This window comes from Musca vetustissima, unplaced genomic scaffold, assembly GCF_032173495.1.
Source record: "Musca vetustissima isolate MV318-11 ecotype Yass unplaced genomic scaffold, APGP_CSIRO_Mvet_v1 utg15442, whole genome shotgun sequence".
In the NCBI taxonomy this organism is placed as follows: Eukaryota; Metazoa; Arthropoda; class Insecta; order Diptera; family Muscidae; genus Musca; species Musca vetustissima.
In genome coordinates this window covers 1,194-19,713 of record NW_026889539.1, presented here as the reverse complement: position 1 = coordinate 19,713, position 18,520 = coordinate 1,194, and the positions used below count along the sequence as shown (strand labels likewise).

The 18,520-nt window shown below is 35.1% G+C and overlaps 5 protein-coding genes across 5 annotated transcripts; 2 read left to right on the top strand and 3 right to left on the bottom strand.

Annotated features, from left to right (window-relative positions):
* Positions 1-16: 16 nt before the first annotated feature.
* LOC133337231 (cysteine--tRNA ligase, cytoplasmic) lies at positions 17-2,556 on the bottom strand. The gene is made up of 6 exons (XM_061545482.1): positions 2,376-2,556; positions 1,812-2,301; positions 1,067-1,753; positions 863-1,007; positions 205-797; positions 17-142 (listed from the first exon to the last, which is right to left on the bottom strand). Exons 1-6 carry the CDS (start codon positions 2,552-2,554, stop codon positions 17-19), a joined length of 2,220 nt encoding a protein of 739 aa, XP_061401466.1. The 5' UTR covers positions 2,555-2,556.
* A 659-nt stretch (positions 2,557-3,215) lies between these two features.
* Positions 3,216-4,460, top strand: LOC133337227 (GDP-fucose protein O-fucosyltransferase 1). Its single transcript, XM_061545478.1, has 2 exons — positions 3,216-3,312; positions 3,373-4,460. The coding sequence occupies exons 1-2, from the start codon at positions 3,216-3,218 to the stop codon at positions 4,458-4,460; spliced, it is 1,185 nt and encodes a 394-aa protein (XP_061401462.1).
* A 276-nt stretch (positions 4,461-4,736) lies between these two features.
* Positions 4,737-6,220, bottom strand: LOC133337225 (eukaryotic translation initiation factor 3 subunit M). The gene is made up of 3 exons (XM_061545476.1): positions 6,098-6,220; positions 5,736-5,915; positions 4,737-5,681 (listed from the first exon to the last, which is right to left on the bottom strand). The coding sequence occupies exons 1-3, from the start codon at positions 6,143-6,145 to the stop codon at positions 4,743-4,745; spliced, it is 1,167 nt and encodes a 388-aa protein (XP_061401460.1). The 5' UTR covers positions 6,146-6,220; the 3' UTR covers positions 4,737-4,742.
* A 546-nt stretch (positions 6,221-6,766) lies between these two features.
* On the top strand, positions 6,767-7,528 carry LOC133337233 (alpha N-terminal protein methyltransferase 1). Its single transcript, XM_061545483.1, has one exon. It carries the CDS (start codon positions 6,767-6,769, stop codon positions 7,526-7,528), a length of 762 nt encoding a protein of 253 aa, XP_061401467.1.
* Positions 7,529-12,737: 5,209 nt separating this feature from the next.
* On the bottom strand, positions 12,738-13,755 carry LOC133337234 (cathepsin L). Its single transcript, XM_061545484.1, has 2 exons — positions 13,517-13,755; positions 12,738-13,448 (listed from the first exon to the last, which is right to left on the bottom strand). Exons 1-2 carry the CDS (start codon positions 13,699-13,701, stop codon positions 12,743-12,745), a joined length of 891 nt encoding a protein of 296 aa, XP_061401468.1. The 5' UTR covers positions 13,702-13,755; the 3' UTR covers positions 12,738-12,742.
* Between the last annotated feature and the right edge of the window lie 4,765 nt (positions 13,756-18,520).

The window sequence follows — 18,520 nt, the reverse complement described above, 5'->3', positions numbered from 1 at the left end:
GGGGGCCGGAGAGAGATTAAGCACTATTTACTGAGGCCAAATATTCCTTGTAGCGTGTTTCTTGTTGAGCCTGGAGTTTTTGCAATTTCTTCAATTGACCTTTGCTTACTTCCTTGCCTTCTTTGTCGTGAGTGGGAAGGCCCTGGAAAGATATAAAATTTATGTATTAATTTTTTGAATTAATTTTGTGGATGGCGAACTTACATTTTCATCAAATTTCGAATACTTGTCGGTTTCTTTTAAAAACATTTCCTTGGGATTGATTTTCTTTTGTGCCTCCTTGGCCGCAGCCGCGTCAGCTGCTGCCTGCTTCTTACGTTCCTTTTCCGCTTGGCGTTCTGCTTCTGCTAATTTCTTCATTTCCCGCTCTTTCAGTAGAGTCTCCTTGTCTACCAATTTAACAGCATATTTACCACCTTCCTTATCTTCCAAACGTACACCCAAATTGGGTAGAACATCATCCCGCAGTTCATCACATAATTTTAAAATATCAGTGGCCTTCAGTTGTTTGGCTAATTCACGAATTTGATTTCTAAATTCAGCAGTTGCTTCAACATAGGGTAATATGGTGGATTCCAAATCGGCACCTGCACCCTCTGTTGAGCCACCGCCTACAGGGAAGCCCAGTGAAGTTTTTTGATTAATTGCACCGAAGATGCGCAACAGGTCCGTAATGTAGGTGGCAATTTTACGTAGCAATAATGAATTTAAACGATTTTTGTTGTCGCGAATGTAGATATTGGCAGCTGTTACCAAATCTCGGACAGCATCCAAGGCACTACGGGTATCAACGTTATCTGAAAAAGAAAACAACAATTTTTATTAAAAAAAGGGTTTTTTTTTTGAAGAATTCCTTTCTTACCACACAAGGCATTGTGTACCGCACTCCTTACTTCATTGAATTTCTTTTGAAGACCAGCTTCAACTTCCGACCAGGCATCAAATTGTTTACGTGGTTCACTGGAAGTCACATGGCGGGTCAAGTCTTTAACATTAAGGAAGAATTCCTATAGAAAAAATGCAAATTAAATTGCTATTTGAAATATATCGAAATTTCTTCACTTACATTCAAGAACTTTTCATATTGTATTGCCATATCCATGGTATTATCCGAGTAGTCCAAAGTATCCTTCCACGAATGCAATAAAAATGCCAAACGCAATTGACATGCCGTGTGCTTTTGCAAAGCCTGTTGGATTGTAATAAAGTTTTTCAACGACTTTGACATTTTACATCCCGCAATTGTCAGATGTCCTGTATGCAGGAAATATTTCACCCATTCTGCCTCATCAAAGGCAGCCTCAGATTGTGCCAATTCATTGTCATGATGAGGGAATTTAAGATCCACACCACCTGTATGTATGTCAAATTGTGGCCCGAATATATCTGAAGCCATGGCGGAACATTCAATATGCCAACCGGGACGTCCTTTACCCCATGGACTATCCCACCAGGGTTCACCAGCCTTACTCGCTTTCCACAAGGCAAAATCATTGGGTGATCTTTTTTCGGTGAGACGTTCTTCGCCCAATGACAGATCACCTTCACCCTCTTGCAGGGACTTTGTGTCACCATAGGCCTCGGGCACCAATTTGGCATAGAAATGCTTTTCCTTGGCATCAAAGGCATTGACACTGAAATATACCGATCCATTGGCAGCATAGGCCAGACCATTGTCAATGATGCGTTGTATAAAGGCAATGATTTGGGGTACATATTCGGAGACGCGGGTGAGGACATCTGGAGGAAGGATCTAAAAATCAAAGTTAATAAATATTTATATTATATAGAAAAAGGATTCTTGGACTCACATTCAATGCCTGCATATCCTTGTGGAACTGATCCTCCCAGTAACGTGGCAGTGATTCAAAAATGGCATTATCATTTATTGTGGAACCTTCATTTTTGTCCAACCAATCCGAAATGGGATCCTTGGCCTCGGCGAGATAAAAATCACGAGCCTTGGTAATTTCTTCCTGGTTACCCGAAGCCACAGCCTTGGCCAACAACTCCACAGCATTATTCAAGCGTTCATATTGTTTATCCAACATAATCTTTTTATCGGGATCGGTATTTTTGGCACAAGTATTTTTGAATTGTTCCAAAACCACACTTTGATCTGCCAGCAGTTGCTCCAGCGGAGATGTCGTGGCTTTTTTGGCATACACCTCATACAAGTGATTTTGCCTTGCCCGTTTTATTATCTTATCATCAATGTCGGTGATGTTCATAACATAATGAATGTTGTAGCCAAAGTAATCGGACAAGACACGTCTCAAGATATCAAATGAGATGTAGGAACTAGAACATACACCAACCAATAGATTCCAATTAGAATTCATTTTTCCCAAAATCATTTAACAAAAATTCCTTACCGTGCATGCCCCATGTGGGAGGCATCATAGACAGTGGGGCCACAGCTATACCAGGTAACATTGTTGCCATCCAGGGGCACAAATTCCTCCTTTTGCCTTGTCAAACTATTGTATAAACGTAATTTGGGAGATTCACCGGCAGTTGGTGGTTGCCACAGAGGCTGTTGACGTTTGGCCATTTCAAAAACGTTAAACAGGAGCAGCTATACAATTAAAAATCAATCGTCCACGTTACAATTCAACCACAGATGGTTTGGTGGCTCACACCGAAAAAAAAACACTCAAATGACTGTTGACTGTTGTCAGAGAGGCGTGATGTGAGAGACATCTGTTATTTATGTTATCGATAACAAATGTTATCGTTTTACCGGCATTGTGAAAATACATCTTATGGCTCTCTCACACATTCTTCGTTTTTTAGAGAGAGAGGGATACCATAACGGAAAGAGTGGGAGTTTTTTGTGTGTGGTTTATAACTGTACTAATTATACTCATAATTCTCTCAATTGAATTTGTTTATATGACATATCAAACGGCTAACTGTTGTTATCCATTTATCGTTAATGTAAATGATATCATGTGAAGCCCCCACTATGTAATCAATGCATTGTGAATGTCAGGCATTTGACAACCGGCAAAGTAGAACAAGAGCAACTCATTCATTAATTTTGTTGGCAAATTAAACTTAAAATAAATAAACAAATTCAAAGATTATTAAACAAATAAAATGCAGGATAATATTCTCATCTAATTTGGTGATAGATTCACATTGAAAAGAATTAAAGAGAGAGTGTAAATAATTAGAAAAAAAGGGTTCCCAATTGAAGAGAAGCCACAAAAATGCTTGTGCCATTTATCGCAATTTTCCTGCTAACCGGTGGGATTACTGCTCTGGAAGCAGATCCAAATGGCTACATAGCATATTGTCCATGCATGGGTATGTAATATCATATAAAATACATTCTTTAAACCACTTCTACGTAAGTAATTGTTCTAGGTCGTTTTGGCAACCAAGCCGATCATTTTATTGGCGCCTTGGCCTTTTCCAAAGCCTTAAATCGCACCCTCATCCTCCCACCATGGGTTGAATATCGCAAGGGAGAAATGCGTTCAATACAAGTACCATTTGATAATTATTTCGATGTGGAAGCCCTGCAGGCCTATCATCGTGTCATACTTATGGCTGATTTTATGGACGAATTGGCACCCACAATTTGGCCGGAGGCTAAACGTATATCATTCTGTTATATGGAACGTAAAAGTTTCGCCAATAAAGTAGCGGATATTAAACCCGGTTGTCATGCCAAGGAAGGTAATCCTTTTGGTCCGTTTTGGGATACATATGACATCGATTTTGTGGAATCGGAATTTTATGGCCCTCTACATTTCGATGTACATCATAGTAATATGCCCGAAAGGTGGAATGAAAAATATCCACCCGCCAAATGGCCTGTGATAGCTTTTACAGGAGCACCCGCCAGTTTTCCAGTGCAAAAGGAAAATCGCGATATACACGAATACTTGAAATGGAATAAAAAGATGCGTGAAGCAGCCACTAAATTTATTAAAAACACCCTACCAAAGGGTGCCTTTTTGGGTATACATCTACGTAATGGCATCGATTGGGTGAGGGCCTGTGAACACATACGTGATACTCAACAGCTATTTGCCTCACCACAATGTTTGGGTTATAATAATGAAAAGGGCAATTTATATCCGGAACTTTGTATGCCACCCAAGGAGCATATAATACGTCAAATAAAACGATTGATTAAAAATGTCAAGCAGGATCATCCCAAAAATGAGATACGTTCCATATTTGTGGCTTCGGATGCCAATCACATGATTACGGAATTGAACAATGCCTTGCAGCGTATGAACATTACCGCCTATCGTTTGCCCGAGGATAATCCCCATTTAGATTTGGCCATATTGGGTATGTCAAATCATTTCATTGGCAATTGTATCTCGTCCTACTCAGCCTTTGTCAAAAGAGAAAGAGATGTCAAGGGGTTCCCTTCCTATTTTTGGGCATATCCCAAGGAAAAGGAACGTCAACACATGAAAGTTCATGAGGAACTTTAAACACTCCACCTCAATATTTTTAAGTAATCTCAAAAACCTAAACTTAAGCCCGAACAAAAACATTCCAAACGCTAATGATGGTGTTTGATCATGGAAAAACACCCAATATTTAAAAAAAATGGGGTTTCCATAATTTATTAGTTTTTATCATTTTTTTTAAATAAAATATATTATACCGTCATACAAAAAAAATTTAAACACGTTTTATCTTGTTGTTGCTGTTGTTATTCTTTAGTGGATTTGATTGATGTTAATGCTTATGGGTAGTTGGTATTTGCTCTTCTAATGGACCAATTTTTGACTTCTAGCTAAATCCAATTGTACTGCCGACACCTGTGTTAGACCCTCACGCACAGCACTCAAATTATCCTTCCAGGCATGCAAAAGATCACGCAATTGTTCCCATTGTGGTGCACCAAATGTACGATGCATAGTGGAGGAAATGTGTACTTTACGATTGGCTTGATCAAGGCGAGCCCTAACCAATTTTGTCTTCAATACCTCAATAACAAAAGGCTCAACTTCATCTTCGGTGATTTGCAATTCCTTGGTAAGGGTATCGAAACTCATTTCGGGATTACTTTCAGCCAATTGCATGAAGGTCAACAAACGCATTTTCTTCATATTCTGTTCGTGGTTAAGGCCCTGAGAGGTAACGAATTCCTTGTGGTCCTCATAGAATTGAATATAGGCTGGCAACTTTTCCGAAACAAAAATCGACAACAAATCGTGTATTAAATCACCCTCCAGGAAGCGTACAGGTTTCAAGGCCAACAAGGGATCCAAAAGGAATGTGTTGGGATCAGCCAAAGCGGTGACAATACATTTCATGGCATCTTCACGGGCGACACAGGCATTATCCGAGGTATAGGTGCCCAAAAGTTCAATCATTACCTTGGCTGAAACTTCCATGTTTGTGTCTTTTGTAACATCGTGAAGCAGGCGGTATAATTTTTGCATTTGTTCGGCTGAGGGTGGGCAATTGGCAAATTGGGATTTGACTTGTTCAACACCGCTGAACACCTCCATAACTTGATCGCATTGTTTGGCAACTTGGACCAAATGATAATAGACATGGTAGCGCAATGGCGATGATGTGTCCAAATTGTTGAACAAACGCCACAGTGATTGCAGACACACCTTGGTCAAGGCAACATTGGGGGCCTTGGTCATTTTTTCGCAGTATGCCAAAATAATGTTTTCTCCACGATCCAAGGAAATCTACGAAAAAGAAAATATTATTTATCTGGCTTTGTTTAATTTCCAAATACTTACGGTAATCATAATGGACACAATGCTGTTGAGAATGCAATCAATTTGTGCTGGATCTCCATCCTTGAAGCAAACATCACAAACACCAATGATTTTGTGTAAATCATCTTCAACACCTTTGCTGGATTTTTCCGAGGAGATTTCGGCGCCCAAATTCTTAAAATATTTTCTCAATTCTTGGACCTATGGCAAAAAGGGGGTAAATGTCATTATTATTCATAAATGCCACACAAAAAAAAATTGTCGTCGTCTGTTCATCAACCCGTCACATACAAAACACAACATAACCTCAAAACGGCCAGCATTTGCAAATTTCCTTAAACTTGTATTTTGCATGTTTCCTGGTGTCCTAATGGTATACATACCTGCTCGTCCATGGACAAGTCTATAAAAACTGGTGGAGAGTTCATCATTTTGCTAGTTTCCTTGGAGTTGGCTGGGTTTTTTTTAATAAATTTACTGCAAAAATTCGAGCAACACACGTCGCTTTTTTTGACGGCAGTAGAAAGAGAAAACAAGGCAATGATAGGGTACCAGCAATCGACTTTGGGACTTATCGAGGCAAGGCATATACCCAATAATCGATTTATTAATGGTCACCAAAATGGAATTTTATTTACAAATTATTAATAAAATAGCTTAAATACAATAATTTAATCGTTAATAATACTAAATTTAATAAATTTTCTTTAATATATCAATACAATTAGCATTTTATTCTTGTTTATCTTAGAACACAACGATTAGTCATTTATCGATTGTTAGATACCTATTCCATTTTGGCATTTGGCATGTTTACTAGTTCATTAGTTCACCCCGTGAATAGCTAAATTAAACAAAATCACTTTGGCATTTTACAAAAATGTGTTTTTGCATCAAAAACACAATTCAGAAGTTAAAATAATCGTTTAAATTCTAATAAAAATTAACTGAAAGAAGACTTAGGTACTATATTTTTAAATAAACATTGCAGATTTACATTCAATATATTTAAATTCCCTTAGATCCTGTATATTCCTCACAAATCTCTCACAATGGAAGAATTTCAGGAAACACACGCACAAGATTCCACACTATTGGCAATAAATAGCGAAAACAATGTTAGAGAAGATCCAAAACAGGAATTTTATGTTAAAGCACAAAAATACTGGTCAGAAGTTCCTCCCACGGTGAATGGTATGCTTGGCGGCTTGGGCTATATCAATGCCGTTGACATACAAGGATCCACCAGCTTCCTGCGTGAATTGAAAATTAAAGATATGCAGAAAAAATATGCCTTAGACTGTGGTGCTGGTATTGGTCGGGTGACAAAAAATCTCCTAATGCCTCTATTCGAAAAAGTCGATCTTGTTGAACAGGATCCCACATTTGCTGAGAAGGCAAGAGATTATTGTGTAACGGATATGGGTTCTACACTTGGTTATCCCAAACGTTTGGGAGAAATCTATAATGTGGGATTGCAACAGTTTATACCCACACCACAGAAATATCATGTGGTATGGTCACAATGGGTTTTGGGTCATTTGACCGATGAAGATTTGCTGAAGTTTTTCAAACGTATCAAAATCGGTCTCGCTGATGGTGGGCTGTTTGTTATGAAAGAGAATGTAACATCATCGAATAAAACGGACATAGATGATGGAGATTCTTCGGTGACTAGACCGCTGAGTGAATATGAAAAATTCCTTAAAGAGGCTGGCTATCGCATTATAAAAATGACCAAGCAAAAGAATTTACCCAAAGGATTGTATCCAGTGTGTATGATTGCATGTCGTCCTGTGGCAAAAAGCGATTAAATTTGAAGGATAAAAAAAATGTTTTTTTAAACATCAACGCTTAATAGTGGCTATCATATTTTTTTTTAGAATTACTTTTTTTATGTTTTCGGCCCAGTCAACAGAATGAAAACTTCAATTATTTTTAGTGGCTATATATTTTTTTAATTTTTAGAGTTAAAATTTTTTGGTCCAGTTTTTGTTTTGATTTATAGAACTAGTCCTACGTTCGAACGCACAAATTTTTTGAGTACATAGTATGTATACATAACTTATTTTTATTTATACAATAGACTTAATAAAAATTGCTTTAGTTTTTATTTTGTAAAAAAACAATAAGATTTACAAAATAAAGCACAATAAAAGAATCGATAAAATAAATTTTTTATATTGACCTTTAAAAAAATCTAGACCTTCTGAGGATGTCTAAAAAATATTCTTTAAAATATCCGCGTCTGTGTGGATTATGTCCGAAAGGACATCGGCCCACTGCTTCTTGTACCACCCACCCAGGGTCAACATGTTTAAATCTCTTTAATTTAATATCAAGCGAATTGAATATGCGATTTGATTCAAATTTTGCAAATTATCATTTTTGTCAAACCTAGATCAAGTTCGAAGATAGGAACCACCGTTCTACGCTCTTAGGTATCTCCCAATAAAAACAATAATACCTGTGTGTAATTTCGTAGGCTGAGGGTACATACCTGTCGTTATTTATACAGTCCATTAACAGAGGTAAACATTTAACAGATTTATGTTATCAATTTTTAACATTTTATTTTCATTCGGAACCGGAATTACAATATCGTTCTAGCAAAGGAACCGGACGCGCAATTATATATTTTTTTTATTAATTACTACTGAACATGTGAAGGGGAAAACAGGTCAACAACAGAATAAATCCCTTTTTAATATTTCCCGCGAAAATGGCAAGCTTTATTACACACAATTAAACAAAGAGGATAATTTCTTTCTTTCACACCCCTATAGGAAATGTCCATAGTAAATCACTACTGACATACTATTGTCACCAGACTACTCTACAACTATATACCCAATACAATGCGTTTTACTATGTATTGACATTTAACATATGCTTGTCATTGCGAATGAACTAGGGACATGGTCTCACAATTGACACAATGCCACCAATGTAGACCGTGTCACTAGTACATATTTTATAATATATTTTGCTCATATTTTTCTTCGCCAATTACTTAAATTAATTATTTAATTAAATTTAAACACTTTTCAACAAAAAGTCTGCCTAATGGCGCCAAAATTATTCGTAATAAAAGAAAATTAACGAAAGTAAGAAGAAGCATAACCATGCTCAGCTAACTGTTAACACAAACAATGCTTCTTCTTATTGCATGATCTGTAGACAGTTGTTGTAGCGCCAACGTCCTTTGAAAAGAACACCAAAAATGGTAAGAAAAACCCGTTATCTCAGTAAATTTATATAATTTTAATTTTTTGTTGTTGTACTTTGTTCTATATTTATTTGTTAATAAAATATTATGATAATAATAAATAATGGAGCATTCACCACATTTTCTTCAGGGCACATCTTTTTTAATATTGATCCCCTCGTTAACCCATTTTCTACATCATCTCTTATAAATTAGTATACAACGGAAACTCTGCTAAGAAAATGTATACATATATTTCATATTCCTTTTTTTGGTACTTATTGCCTGCATATAGTCATCCTTTTTGCACAAAATTCTAATTTGACGAAGATCCTCTCTAAGCTTCCTTAACGAAATAGTCTCTCCTACAAATCAGTTCTATCGTCGCAGTCTTCGAAAACGGTCGCTCTTGAAATTGCTCTTGATTATTTTGTGTTTTGTGTCGGAAAATCCTAAGGAAATTGAAAGAAAAGTTTATGAATCCAATAAATAAGTCTTTGTTTTGCATTTGTGAAGTGTTTTTCCAATTGGAATTGTGTTTTATTTGCTAAAATTGATAAATTTCTTATTCAAGAGTCGCGAGTGAGCGTGTGTGAGTGTTAACGAAAGAAAATTCCCTCTTAGTTGCATTGTGTGCATTAAAGCTTTCAGCATTTGCGCGGGAAAGTTTTAAGGAGAGATAAACTCTCTCTTGTTGTAGTTGTGTTCTCATCCTTTTTTAGAAGTTCATAATAAAAAAAGAGACATCAAAATGTCTAATTCCTTTGTAAGAAAGTTTTTTTGTGTGTGTTTCCCCTTCGAGTTGAGTAGTAGTAAATGAGAAAATGCAAAAATGGTGATATGTGAGTTTTCAATGAAGAAAAAAAGAGAAAATGCAAAAAAAATATGAATATAGCGAAATTTAAAGAAAAAAAAATAGAGAGAATCTTTATATTAAAATGGCCTGTTATTTCCTCCTGAGAACATCAAAATGTCAAATACCTTTGTGAGAAAGGTTTTGTATGTGCAAAAGTAGTAAATGAGAAAATGCAAAATAGTGTAAATATTGCAAAGTAAAAAAGGCACAAAATGTAAAAAAGTTCAAATAAAAAAAAGAGAAAAATCAATCTTAATATTTAAATGGCCTGTTATTGTGTTCTGTGCAAAACAGCTTTTAGTGTTTATGCAAAGTGTAATGCTTAGTTTACATCTCCAGTTTTGATCCAATCAAATGATGTTTTCATCGATCTAAAAAAGGTAATTTTTACACACCGTTAGATATTGAAAAAATTATTTTCCCTATGATTTTTTTAAATAATATTTTTAATATATCAAATCGCAAAGGAAATGTAAGGTGTTATATCGCTTTTGTCGACTATTATGACGACATGTCTGCATTATTTAACCCAGATAACGCCAGAGATTTGTTCTTCAAAATCTTAAAATTAATTTTAAAACATAAATATTTATCATAATATTTTATTAACAAATAAATATTTTTGAATAAAATTTAGTGTTAGCACAAAGCAAACGGAGTATAGAACAAAATACAACAACAAAAACTGAAAATGTATAAAAATAATGAGATAACGGTTTGTTCTTACAGTAGTATTGCCATTTTTAGTGTTCCTTTCTACATTTCATGTAATAAGAACAAGCATTGTTTGTGTTAACAGTCAGCTGAGCATGGTTATGCTTCTTCTTACTTTTGTTAATTTTCTTTTATTACGATCATTATACAGACATTTTGTTAAAAAGTGATTAAAAGTAATTGGATAATTAATTTAATAATGTAATATAGAAAAAATATATTAGCAAAAGAACCCTGAAGGAAATGGGGGGTGTTTTATCACTTTTGTCGTCTATTATGGCGACATATTTCCATATTTGAAACGACGTGTCTACATATCATGTAATAAGAAGAAGCATTGGTTATGTTAACAGTCAGCTGAGCATTGTTATGCTTCTTCTTAGTTTTCTTTTATTATAAATAATTTTGGCGGTAATAGACAGACATTTTTTTAAAAAGGCGAGTTTTAATTGTTTAAAGGCAATTGGAAAATTAATTTAATTATAAAAAAATAAGCAAAACAACTTATAAAAGATTTACGTGTGACATGGTGTATATATGTGACCTTATGTCTATATCGTGATCCAATGAACTGGTCGAGTCAGAAGGAATCGTTATCGAAAATTTTGAATTAAAATATTCCCCATATCAGTATACCGAACAATTGTATGTCTAAGGGTCTTCTTGAATAGATTAAAGTCTTATTTATGAAGGCCTCAGGTCTTCTTCCAGAATAGATGTAGGTCTCAGGTATTGTTTTAAAATAGATTAAGGCCTTGAATAGATTAAAGTCTTTTTATTCTTGTTCTAGAATAGATCAGGTCTTGTTTTGGAATAGATGAAGGCCTCAGGTTTTGTTCTAGAATAGATGTAGGTCGCAGGTATTGTTTTAAAATAAATTAAGGCCTTAGGTATTGTTCTACAATAGATGAAGGCCTCAGGTCTTGTTCTAGAATAGATGAAGGGCTCAGGTCTTGTTCTAGAATAGATGAAGGCCTCAGGTCTTGTTCTAGAATAGATGAAGTTTTTAGGTCTTGTTCTAAAATAGATGAAGGCCCCAGGTCTTGTTCTAGAATAGATCAAGGCCTCAGGTCTTGTTCTAGAATAGATCAAGGCCTCAGGTCTTGTTCTAGAATAGATCAAGGCCTCAGGTCTTGTTCTAGAATAGATCAAGGCCTCAGGTCTTGTTCTAGAATTGATCAAGGCCTCAGGTCCTCTTTATGATTAGATGAAGGATTCCGGGTCTTCTTCAAGAATCGATGAAGTCTTCAGGTCTTCTTTACGAATAGATGAAGTCATCTGGGTATTCTTCAAGAATATATCAAGGCCTCAGGTCTTTATATATTCTTGAATAGATGAAGGCTTCAGGGTCTTCTCTATGAATAGATGAAGGCCTCAGGTTCTTCTTCAAGAATAGATGAAAGCCTCAGGTTCTTCTTCAAGAATAGATGAAGGCCTCAGGTTCTTCTTCAAAAATAGATGAAGGTCTCAGGTCTTCTTTATGAATAGATGAAGGCCTCAGGGTCTTCTTCAAGAATATATCAAGGCCTCAGGTCTTGTTCTAGAATAGATAAAGGCCTCCGAATCTTCTTCTGGAATAGATGAAAGCCTCAAGGTATTTTTTTAAAACAGAAAAAGTTCTCAGTATTTTCTTCAAGAAGTAGGTTTCTCGAGGAATTACCTTGTGTGGGCCAGCCAGCGGAACCTAGCACATTTACTATTCTTAACAAAGACATAGCAATTCGCAAAAAAATGCTGAAACACAATTTATTTACTTGTTTGATTAAATTATTTTATTTATAACATACAGTGTGTTTGTGTGACAATAAGTTTAACATATATATTATTCAACGGATGATTATGGTGGAGTTGGTAACCACCCTTGGATGATGTAGATTTAAATGAAACCCTAGCTGAAGAGATGGGCAACGTGGTGGTATTTGTTACCTTTCAAAACACACTCTAGTGGGTTTCACAATTCCGCCCTTTTATAAACAAGAGATTTTATATTAAATGCTTAAATAAATTTAAAGCTCATATTTTTTCAGTATATATAAATGTATGTATGTATAAGAGTTAAGTATGTATATATTGTGGTGTTTCGTTACAAATTAGTTATATAATTCCCTTTTTATTGCATACAAATAAGAAAAATAAAAGTAATAATGGACAAAAGAAAAGCTGAATAAACACAAAAAACACAAATAAGAAAATGAAATTAAAAATTAAATGAAAAAATCAAAAAATGGATATATTTTAAAATTCGTTCGTTTAGACAGTAGGATAACTAGAGGCAGTGGCAATACCACACTGATTCTGTTGATTACGTGCCATCTTAATGAAACCCTTATCACCCCAGGTGGTACCCCATGAGTTCTTGACCAACCAATAATCTTGGCCATTTTCATCGGTACCATAGCCGACAACCAAAACACCATGATCCAATTGCTGCGAATCACAGGCGGGTTCATTGTAAACGCCCTCACTATAGAATTGGAATGATTCGTGTGAGGCATCAATGGCCACGGAGACAGGGCCAATTGTGGCAACAGCTGCCATCATTTTCTCTTCATCACCCTCGGGAATGTCAACAAAACCGGTATCGGTGGCACCAACAGCATTCTTATCGAAATGGCAGGAATCATCAATACCTTCATAGGGATAGGCCTTTTCGGTGTCAATGCCACCATTATCCTTAATGTAACGGAAGGCATTATCCATAAGGCCACCATTGCAGCCGTTGTTGCCATATTTCGTTGAGCAATCGACCAAATTTTGTTCACTCAACGAGACCAAGACACCGGTTTTACGGAAATGTTGTCCCTCCAAGGCACCAGTTGCGGAAAAAGACCAGCATGAACCGCAATGACCTTGATCCTTGACAGGGGTGACAGCACCCTTTTGACGCCAATCAACAGTTTTGGGTACAGTGACATGGGCCGGTGGGATATAAGTCATGCCAACATAACCTTGTGCACTGTAAGGAAAAATTGAAAAAATTAATTTAATTTTTTTTAATTATAAAAAATGTCTATTTTGACCTACCGCAATGCCTGACGCATGGTGTGATTGTAGCCATTCATGGTTTCTTTGAATTCATGATGCAACATATCGGCATATTTGTTCAAGCCCAGCTTGTAGGTTACCTTGCCCATGGCATACAATTGATTGTGTTTGGCAATTTTGTGACGATTTTCGGTGAAGATTTTGAAACGGAAACGTTCCTCCATATCGTTGTTGTAGTTTTTGCCATGTTCCAACTGCAAAAGAGAGAGGTGAAAAAGGAAAGATGAAATTAATTATTGGATCAGAGGGGGAAAAATAGTTCATAGCTTAAATTTCTACGGAAGATTTTCTAAAGTTTAAAATGAAACTCGGGAAGGTCTTCGGGCCATCCTAAAGATCATTTAAATTGTGGGGGCCTTCAAAAGGTTTTTTAGTTTCAAATTAAAAACTTCTTCAGGTCTTATATGCCATCTATAACAACAGATGAAGGCCACAAGCCACAAGCCTGGTATTAGAAGAGATTAAGGTCAAAATCTTTTTCTAGGGCAGATAAAGGACTGAGGTCTTTTCTTACAAGATATGATGAACTCAAGTATTTTTTTCTAGAAAATATGAAAGCCTCATGATTTCTTTTAAAATAAATAATGGCCTCCGGTCTTCCTCCAGGTTTAATGGTATTCAACTAGAGTAAAAAAAGGTCCCAGCACCTCTTAGCATAGATAAATGCTTTAGGTCTTCTTTTAAAATAGATGAAGGCCTTAGGAAATCTTATAGAATATAAGTAGGTCTCAGATCTTCTTCTAGAATAGATGAAGACTTCAGTTTTTCCTTTACAGTATATGAAGATATTTTTCTTGAATAGATTAAGGTCTCAGGTAATTTTCTAGAAGAGGTAAATGAAGGCCTTCTTCTAGAGTGTAAGAAGGCCATAGGGCTTCTTCTAGAAAATATGAAGGTCTCAAGTCTTCTTTTGGAATAGATGGAGGCCTCTCCTTTTCTTTTAGATTATATGAAGGCCTAAGGAATTTCTCTGGAATATATGAAGTTCTTAGGGGTTGTTCTAGAATATATGAAGGACTCATGTCTTTTTCTGGAAAAGATGAAGTCTTTTTTTAGAAGAGATGAAGGCCTCAGGTATTCTTCTACAATAGATGAAGGCCTCAAGTCTGCTTCTAGAATAAATGAAGGCCTCAAGTCTGCTTCTAGAAAAAATGAAGGCCTCAGGTCTTCTAGAATAGATGAAGGTATGAAGGTATCTAGAATAGACCAACTTCTTAGGTATTTTTCTAGAAGAGAGAAAGGTCTCAGGTATTCTTCTAGAACAGATGAAGGCCTCAAGTATTCTTCTAGAATAAATGAAGAACTCAGATCTTCTTCTACAACAGATGAAGGCCTTAAGTATTCTTCTAGAATAAATGAAGACCTCAGATCTTCTTCTACAACAGACGAAGGCCTTAAGTATTCTTCTAGAATAAATGAAGGCCTCAGATCTTCTTCTACAACAGGTCTTCTTCTAGAATACATTAATGTTTCAGGTATTTTTCCACAACAGATGAAGGAATCAGGTCTTCTTCTAGCATATATTAAGGCCTTAGACCTTATTCTAAAATATATGAAGGCCTCAGATGTTCTTCTGGAATAGATGAAGGCCTGAGGTCTTCTTCTAGAATATATGAAGGTCTCAGGTCTTCTTCTAGAATAGATGAAGGCCCCAAGTATTCTTCTAGAATAGATGAAGGTCTCAGGTCTTTTTTCTACAACAGATGAAGGCCTCAGGTCTCCTTCTAGCATAGATTAAGGGCTCTTCTTCTAGAATAAATGAAGTTCTCAGATGTTCTTCTAGAATAGATGAAGTTCTCAGATGTTCTTCTAGAATATATGAAGTTCTCAGATGTTCTTCTTGAATAGATGAAGACCTGTGGTCTTTTTCTAGAAAAATTGAAGGCCTTAGGACTTCTTCCAGAATAGATGATGGCCTTTGGCGTTCTTCTAGAATAGATGACTACCTCAGAGCCTTTTTCTAGAATAGATGACTACCTCAGAGTCTTTTTCTAGTATAGATGAAGGCTTCATGATTTTTTCTAGGATTGATGAGGGCCTTACGATTTCCTCAATCTGTACAAATACAGCACAGATAACCAAAAAAATCTTCCAAATTTTGGAAAAAGGCAATTAAAATTTTCGACCAATTTTTTGTAAAATTTTAGGGGGAAAAATGGTCAACATTTTTAAAAAATAATTGTCGAACCTTTACCAAAATAATTTTGACCAATTTTTGATGAAAAAAAAATTTTTAAATTTACTAAAAATTCTACCAAATTTTAGGGAAAACTGAAAGCCAATAAAAAAAATAAACAAATAATAATAGTTCCATGCTTTTTGCATTGTTTTGAATATATTTTTTTAGTCTTCTTATTTTTCTGCGATAAGAAATATCAAAGTTTATTTGTACAAAAAGCCAACGGCAACAACAACATCAACAAAGCCATGCTTTGTCGCTGCAATTGTGAGCGAAATTAAAAAATTTGCATCAACTACAACTGATAATAAAATAAACTTATGTGCATTAAAAAATAAAAATAAAAAAATAATCAACAAAAATTAAAAAAAAAAAAAACAAACAAAGAACAGCAACAACAATGTTTTATTGTTATCAAAAAAAAAATATAATAATAATAAAAACAACAATTTTTTCAGATTAAAATTTTCAAAAAAAAAAAATTAAAAATATAATTATTACATCAAAGTCCCACTGTGCTTCATAAAATCCCCCATTAATCATTAACGGCACTTCATAATCCAAAAAAGCAACAACGACAAACCTTCATACACTAAACCCCTCTCTTTCTTATGAATTTATTCGCTCTCTCTCTCTTCCTAATCTCTAATGACTCTTTGTAATCTTTTCTTGTGTCAAAAAAATTCTGCAAATAATAATGAATTGTGACCAATAAATAAAACAATAAATTAAATATCCAATATAAAATTCGTTCGCACGTTTACGATGCAAAAATGAAAAAATCTACAAAATATTATCTCTGCTAATCTTTTCGCCTTGAGAAAAGAGAAACGTCAGAGAAGCAAAACACACACCTCACCTCTTAATCGCAATCGTTTTAAAATCAAAATTTCTTTCGAAACAAATGTGATTGGGCAGTAAAAAGTAATATATTATATTAGATATGAAAAAAATTAATGTACAAAAAGAGGTGCATGAACAGGCGAAGAGGTTGATAAGTAGAAGAAGTAAAGAAGTTAGCGTGATAAGCGTTTATTGTGTTACACTTTGTTACTAAATCAACAATAAAAGGGTCATGTCGTGTCGAAGACATTTGGCGACAACATAAAAACAAAAAATTTGTGAATTTATCAAGTGCAGGGTGGGTGGACGGACAGACGGGCACCAAAACATAAATAAGTGCTCGGTACAAAAAAATGGGGGGAAACCAACCAACCTTCCAGTCAGTCAACTATTGACAATACGAACCACATGGTTTTATGTTTGAGCTCAAATATTTATACATTTATTTACATAGTTAGGGAAACAATTGAATTAAAAGATTGAGCTAAATTGAAGATTTTCCATTGGAAACCCTATTCAGCAATGCTGAATTGCAGATATCGTAGAGGAAGTTTTATTCAGCTGGCCTGAATTGCATATTTTCCATAGGAAACCTTATTAAGCTGAGCTGAATTGCAGATATCCTACTGGAAAGCATATTATTCATTTAAGCAGAATTGATGATTTTCCCCATATTAAACCTCATTCAGCTGAGAAGTATTAATGATTTTACATAGGAAACTTTTTTCAGCTGAGCTGATTTGAAGATTTCTCAGCTGAATTGAAGATTTACCATATTAAACCCTATTCAGCTGTGGCCTAAATTGAAGATATTCCATTGGAAAATCCTATTCAGCAATGCTGAATTGCAATTATCCTACAGGAAAGCTTATTCATGCGGCCTGAATTGCATATTTTCCATAGGAAACCTTATTCATTTAAGCAGAATTTATGATTTTCCACTGCAAATCTTATTCAGCTGAGCTGAATTAAAGATTTTCCATATTAAGCCCTATTCAGCTGAGAAGATTTGATGATTTTACATAAAAAATCTTTTTCAGCTGAGCTGAATTGAAGATTTCCCATATTAAACCTTATTCAGCTGAGTAGAAATAACGATTTTTATATACAGCTTGAAGTTTTTGTACTGGAAACCTTATTGAATAATGCCGAATTTAAGAATTCCTACAGGAAATCTTATTCAGCCAGGCTGAATTGAAGATTTTCTATAAGTTTCAAACAGATTGTATTCATATTCATGCAGGAAAAGTTATTCAGCCAGGCTGGATTGAAGTTCAGCTATAGGAAAACTTATTCAGCCAGGCTGAATTGATGTTTACGTATAGGAAAACCTATTCAGCCAGGCTGAATTGATGTTTACGTATAGGAAAACCTATTCAGCCAGGCTGAATTGAAGTTTATAGGAAAACTTATTCAGCCAGGCTGAATTGCAGTTTACCTATAGGAAAACGTATTCAGCCAGGCTGAATTGAAGTTTACCTACCTTAAAAAATATTTTTTTTTTCGAAATCCTTACATAAATATATATATATATATATATATACAATAAATCAAAATTCTTTGCAAAAATATTTTTTTAAAATCTAAAAAAAAAATCTAAAATAATATTTTGAAAAAAATCTATCCATAAAGTATGTAAATCAACAAATTTGATTTCAATCTGACTAACATGAGGAGTTTGATGCCCAATTTACTTGAAATCGGGCGAAAATATATATGGAAGCTCTATCAAAATATTAGGCGATTTCAAACAAACTTGTCACAGGTTAGGTTATACTAATTTCAGAAAGTTTTGTTCCTATCAGCCTATTGGTTCCTTGGTGCATCAATTACTTAAAATCAATCTATAATAAAAGGAAGCTCTATCTAAATCTGGACCGATTTTCACGAAACAAGACAGACATCACTCTAGGCTCAATTCAGTACGTTATGCCAAATTTCGTGCAAATCGAAGGATATAT

Excerpts from the sequence above, each read along its gene's own strand:
- LOC133337231 (XM_061545482.1), bottom strand. The coding sequence starts at position 2,554 with ATGGCCAAACGTCAACAGCCTCTGTGGCAACCACCAACTGCCGGTGAA. Across the intron at positions 1,754-1,811 it reads AGGATATGCAGGCATTGAAT|ATCCTTCCTCCAGATGTCCT; the intron begins GTGAGTCCAAGA and ends TTTGATTTTTAG. Across the intron at positions 1,008-1,066 it reads AATATGAAAAGTTCTTGAAT|GAATTCTTCCTTAATGTTAA; the intron begins GTAAGTGAAGAA and ends TTTTTTCTATAG.
- LOC133337227 (XM_061545478.1), top strand. The coding sequence starts at position 3,216 with ATGCTTGTGCCATTTATCGCAATTTTCCTGCTAACCGGTGGGATTACT. Across the intron at positions 3,313-3,372 it reads AGCATATTGTCCATGCATGG|GTCGTTTTGGCAACCAAGCC; the intron begins GTATGTAATATC and ends TAATTGTTCTAG.
- LOC133337225 (XM_061545476.1), bottom strand. The coding sequence starts at position 6,145 with ATGATGAACTCTCCACCAGTTTTTATAGACTTGTCCATGGACGAGCAG. Across the intron at positions 5,916-6,097 it reads ACTTGTCCATGGACGAGCAG|GTCCAAGAATTGAGAAAATA; the intron begins GTATGTATACCA and ends TTTTTGCCATAG. Across the intron at positions 5,682-5,735 it reads TTGTGTCCATTATGATTACC|ATTTCCTTGGATCGTGGAGA; the intron begins GTAAGTATTTGG and ends TCTTTTTCGTAG.
- LOC133337233 (XM_061545483.1), top strand. The coding sequence starts at position 6,767 with ATGGAAGAATTTCAGGAAACACACGCACAAGATTCCACACTATTGGCA.
- LOC133337234 (XM_061545484.1), bottom strand. The coding sequence starts at position 13,701 with ATGGAGGAACGTTTCCGTTTCAAAATCTTCACCGAAAATCGTCACAAA. Across the intron at positions 13,449-13,516 it reads ACCATGCGTCAGGCATTGCG|TGCACAAGGTTATGTTGGCA; the intron begins GTAGGTCAAAAT and ends TTTTCCTTACAG.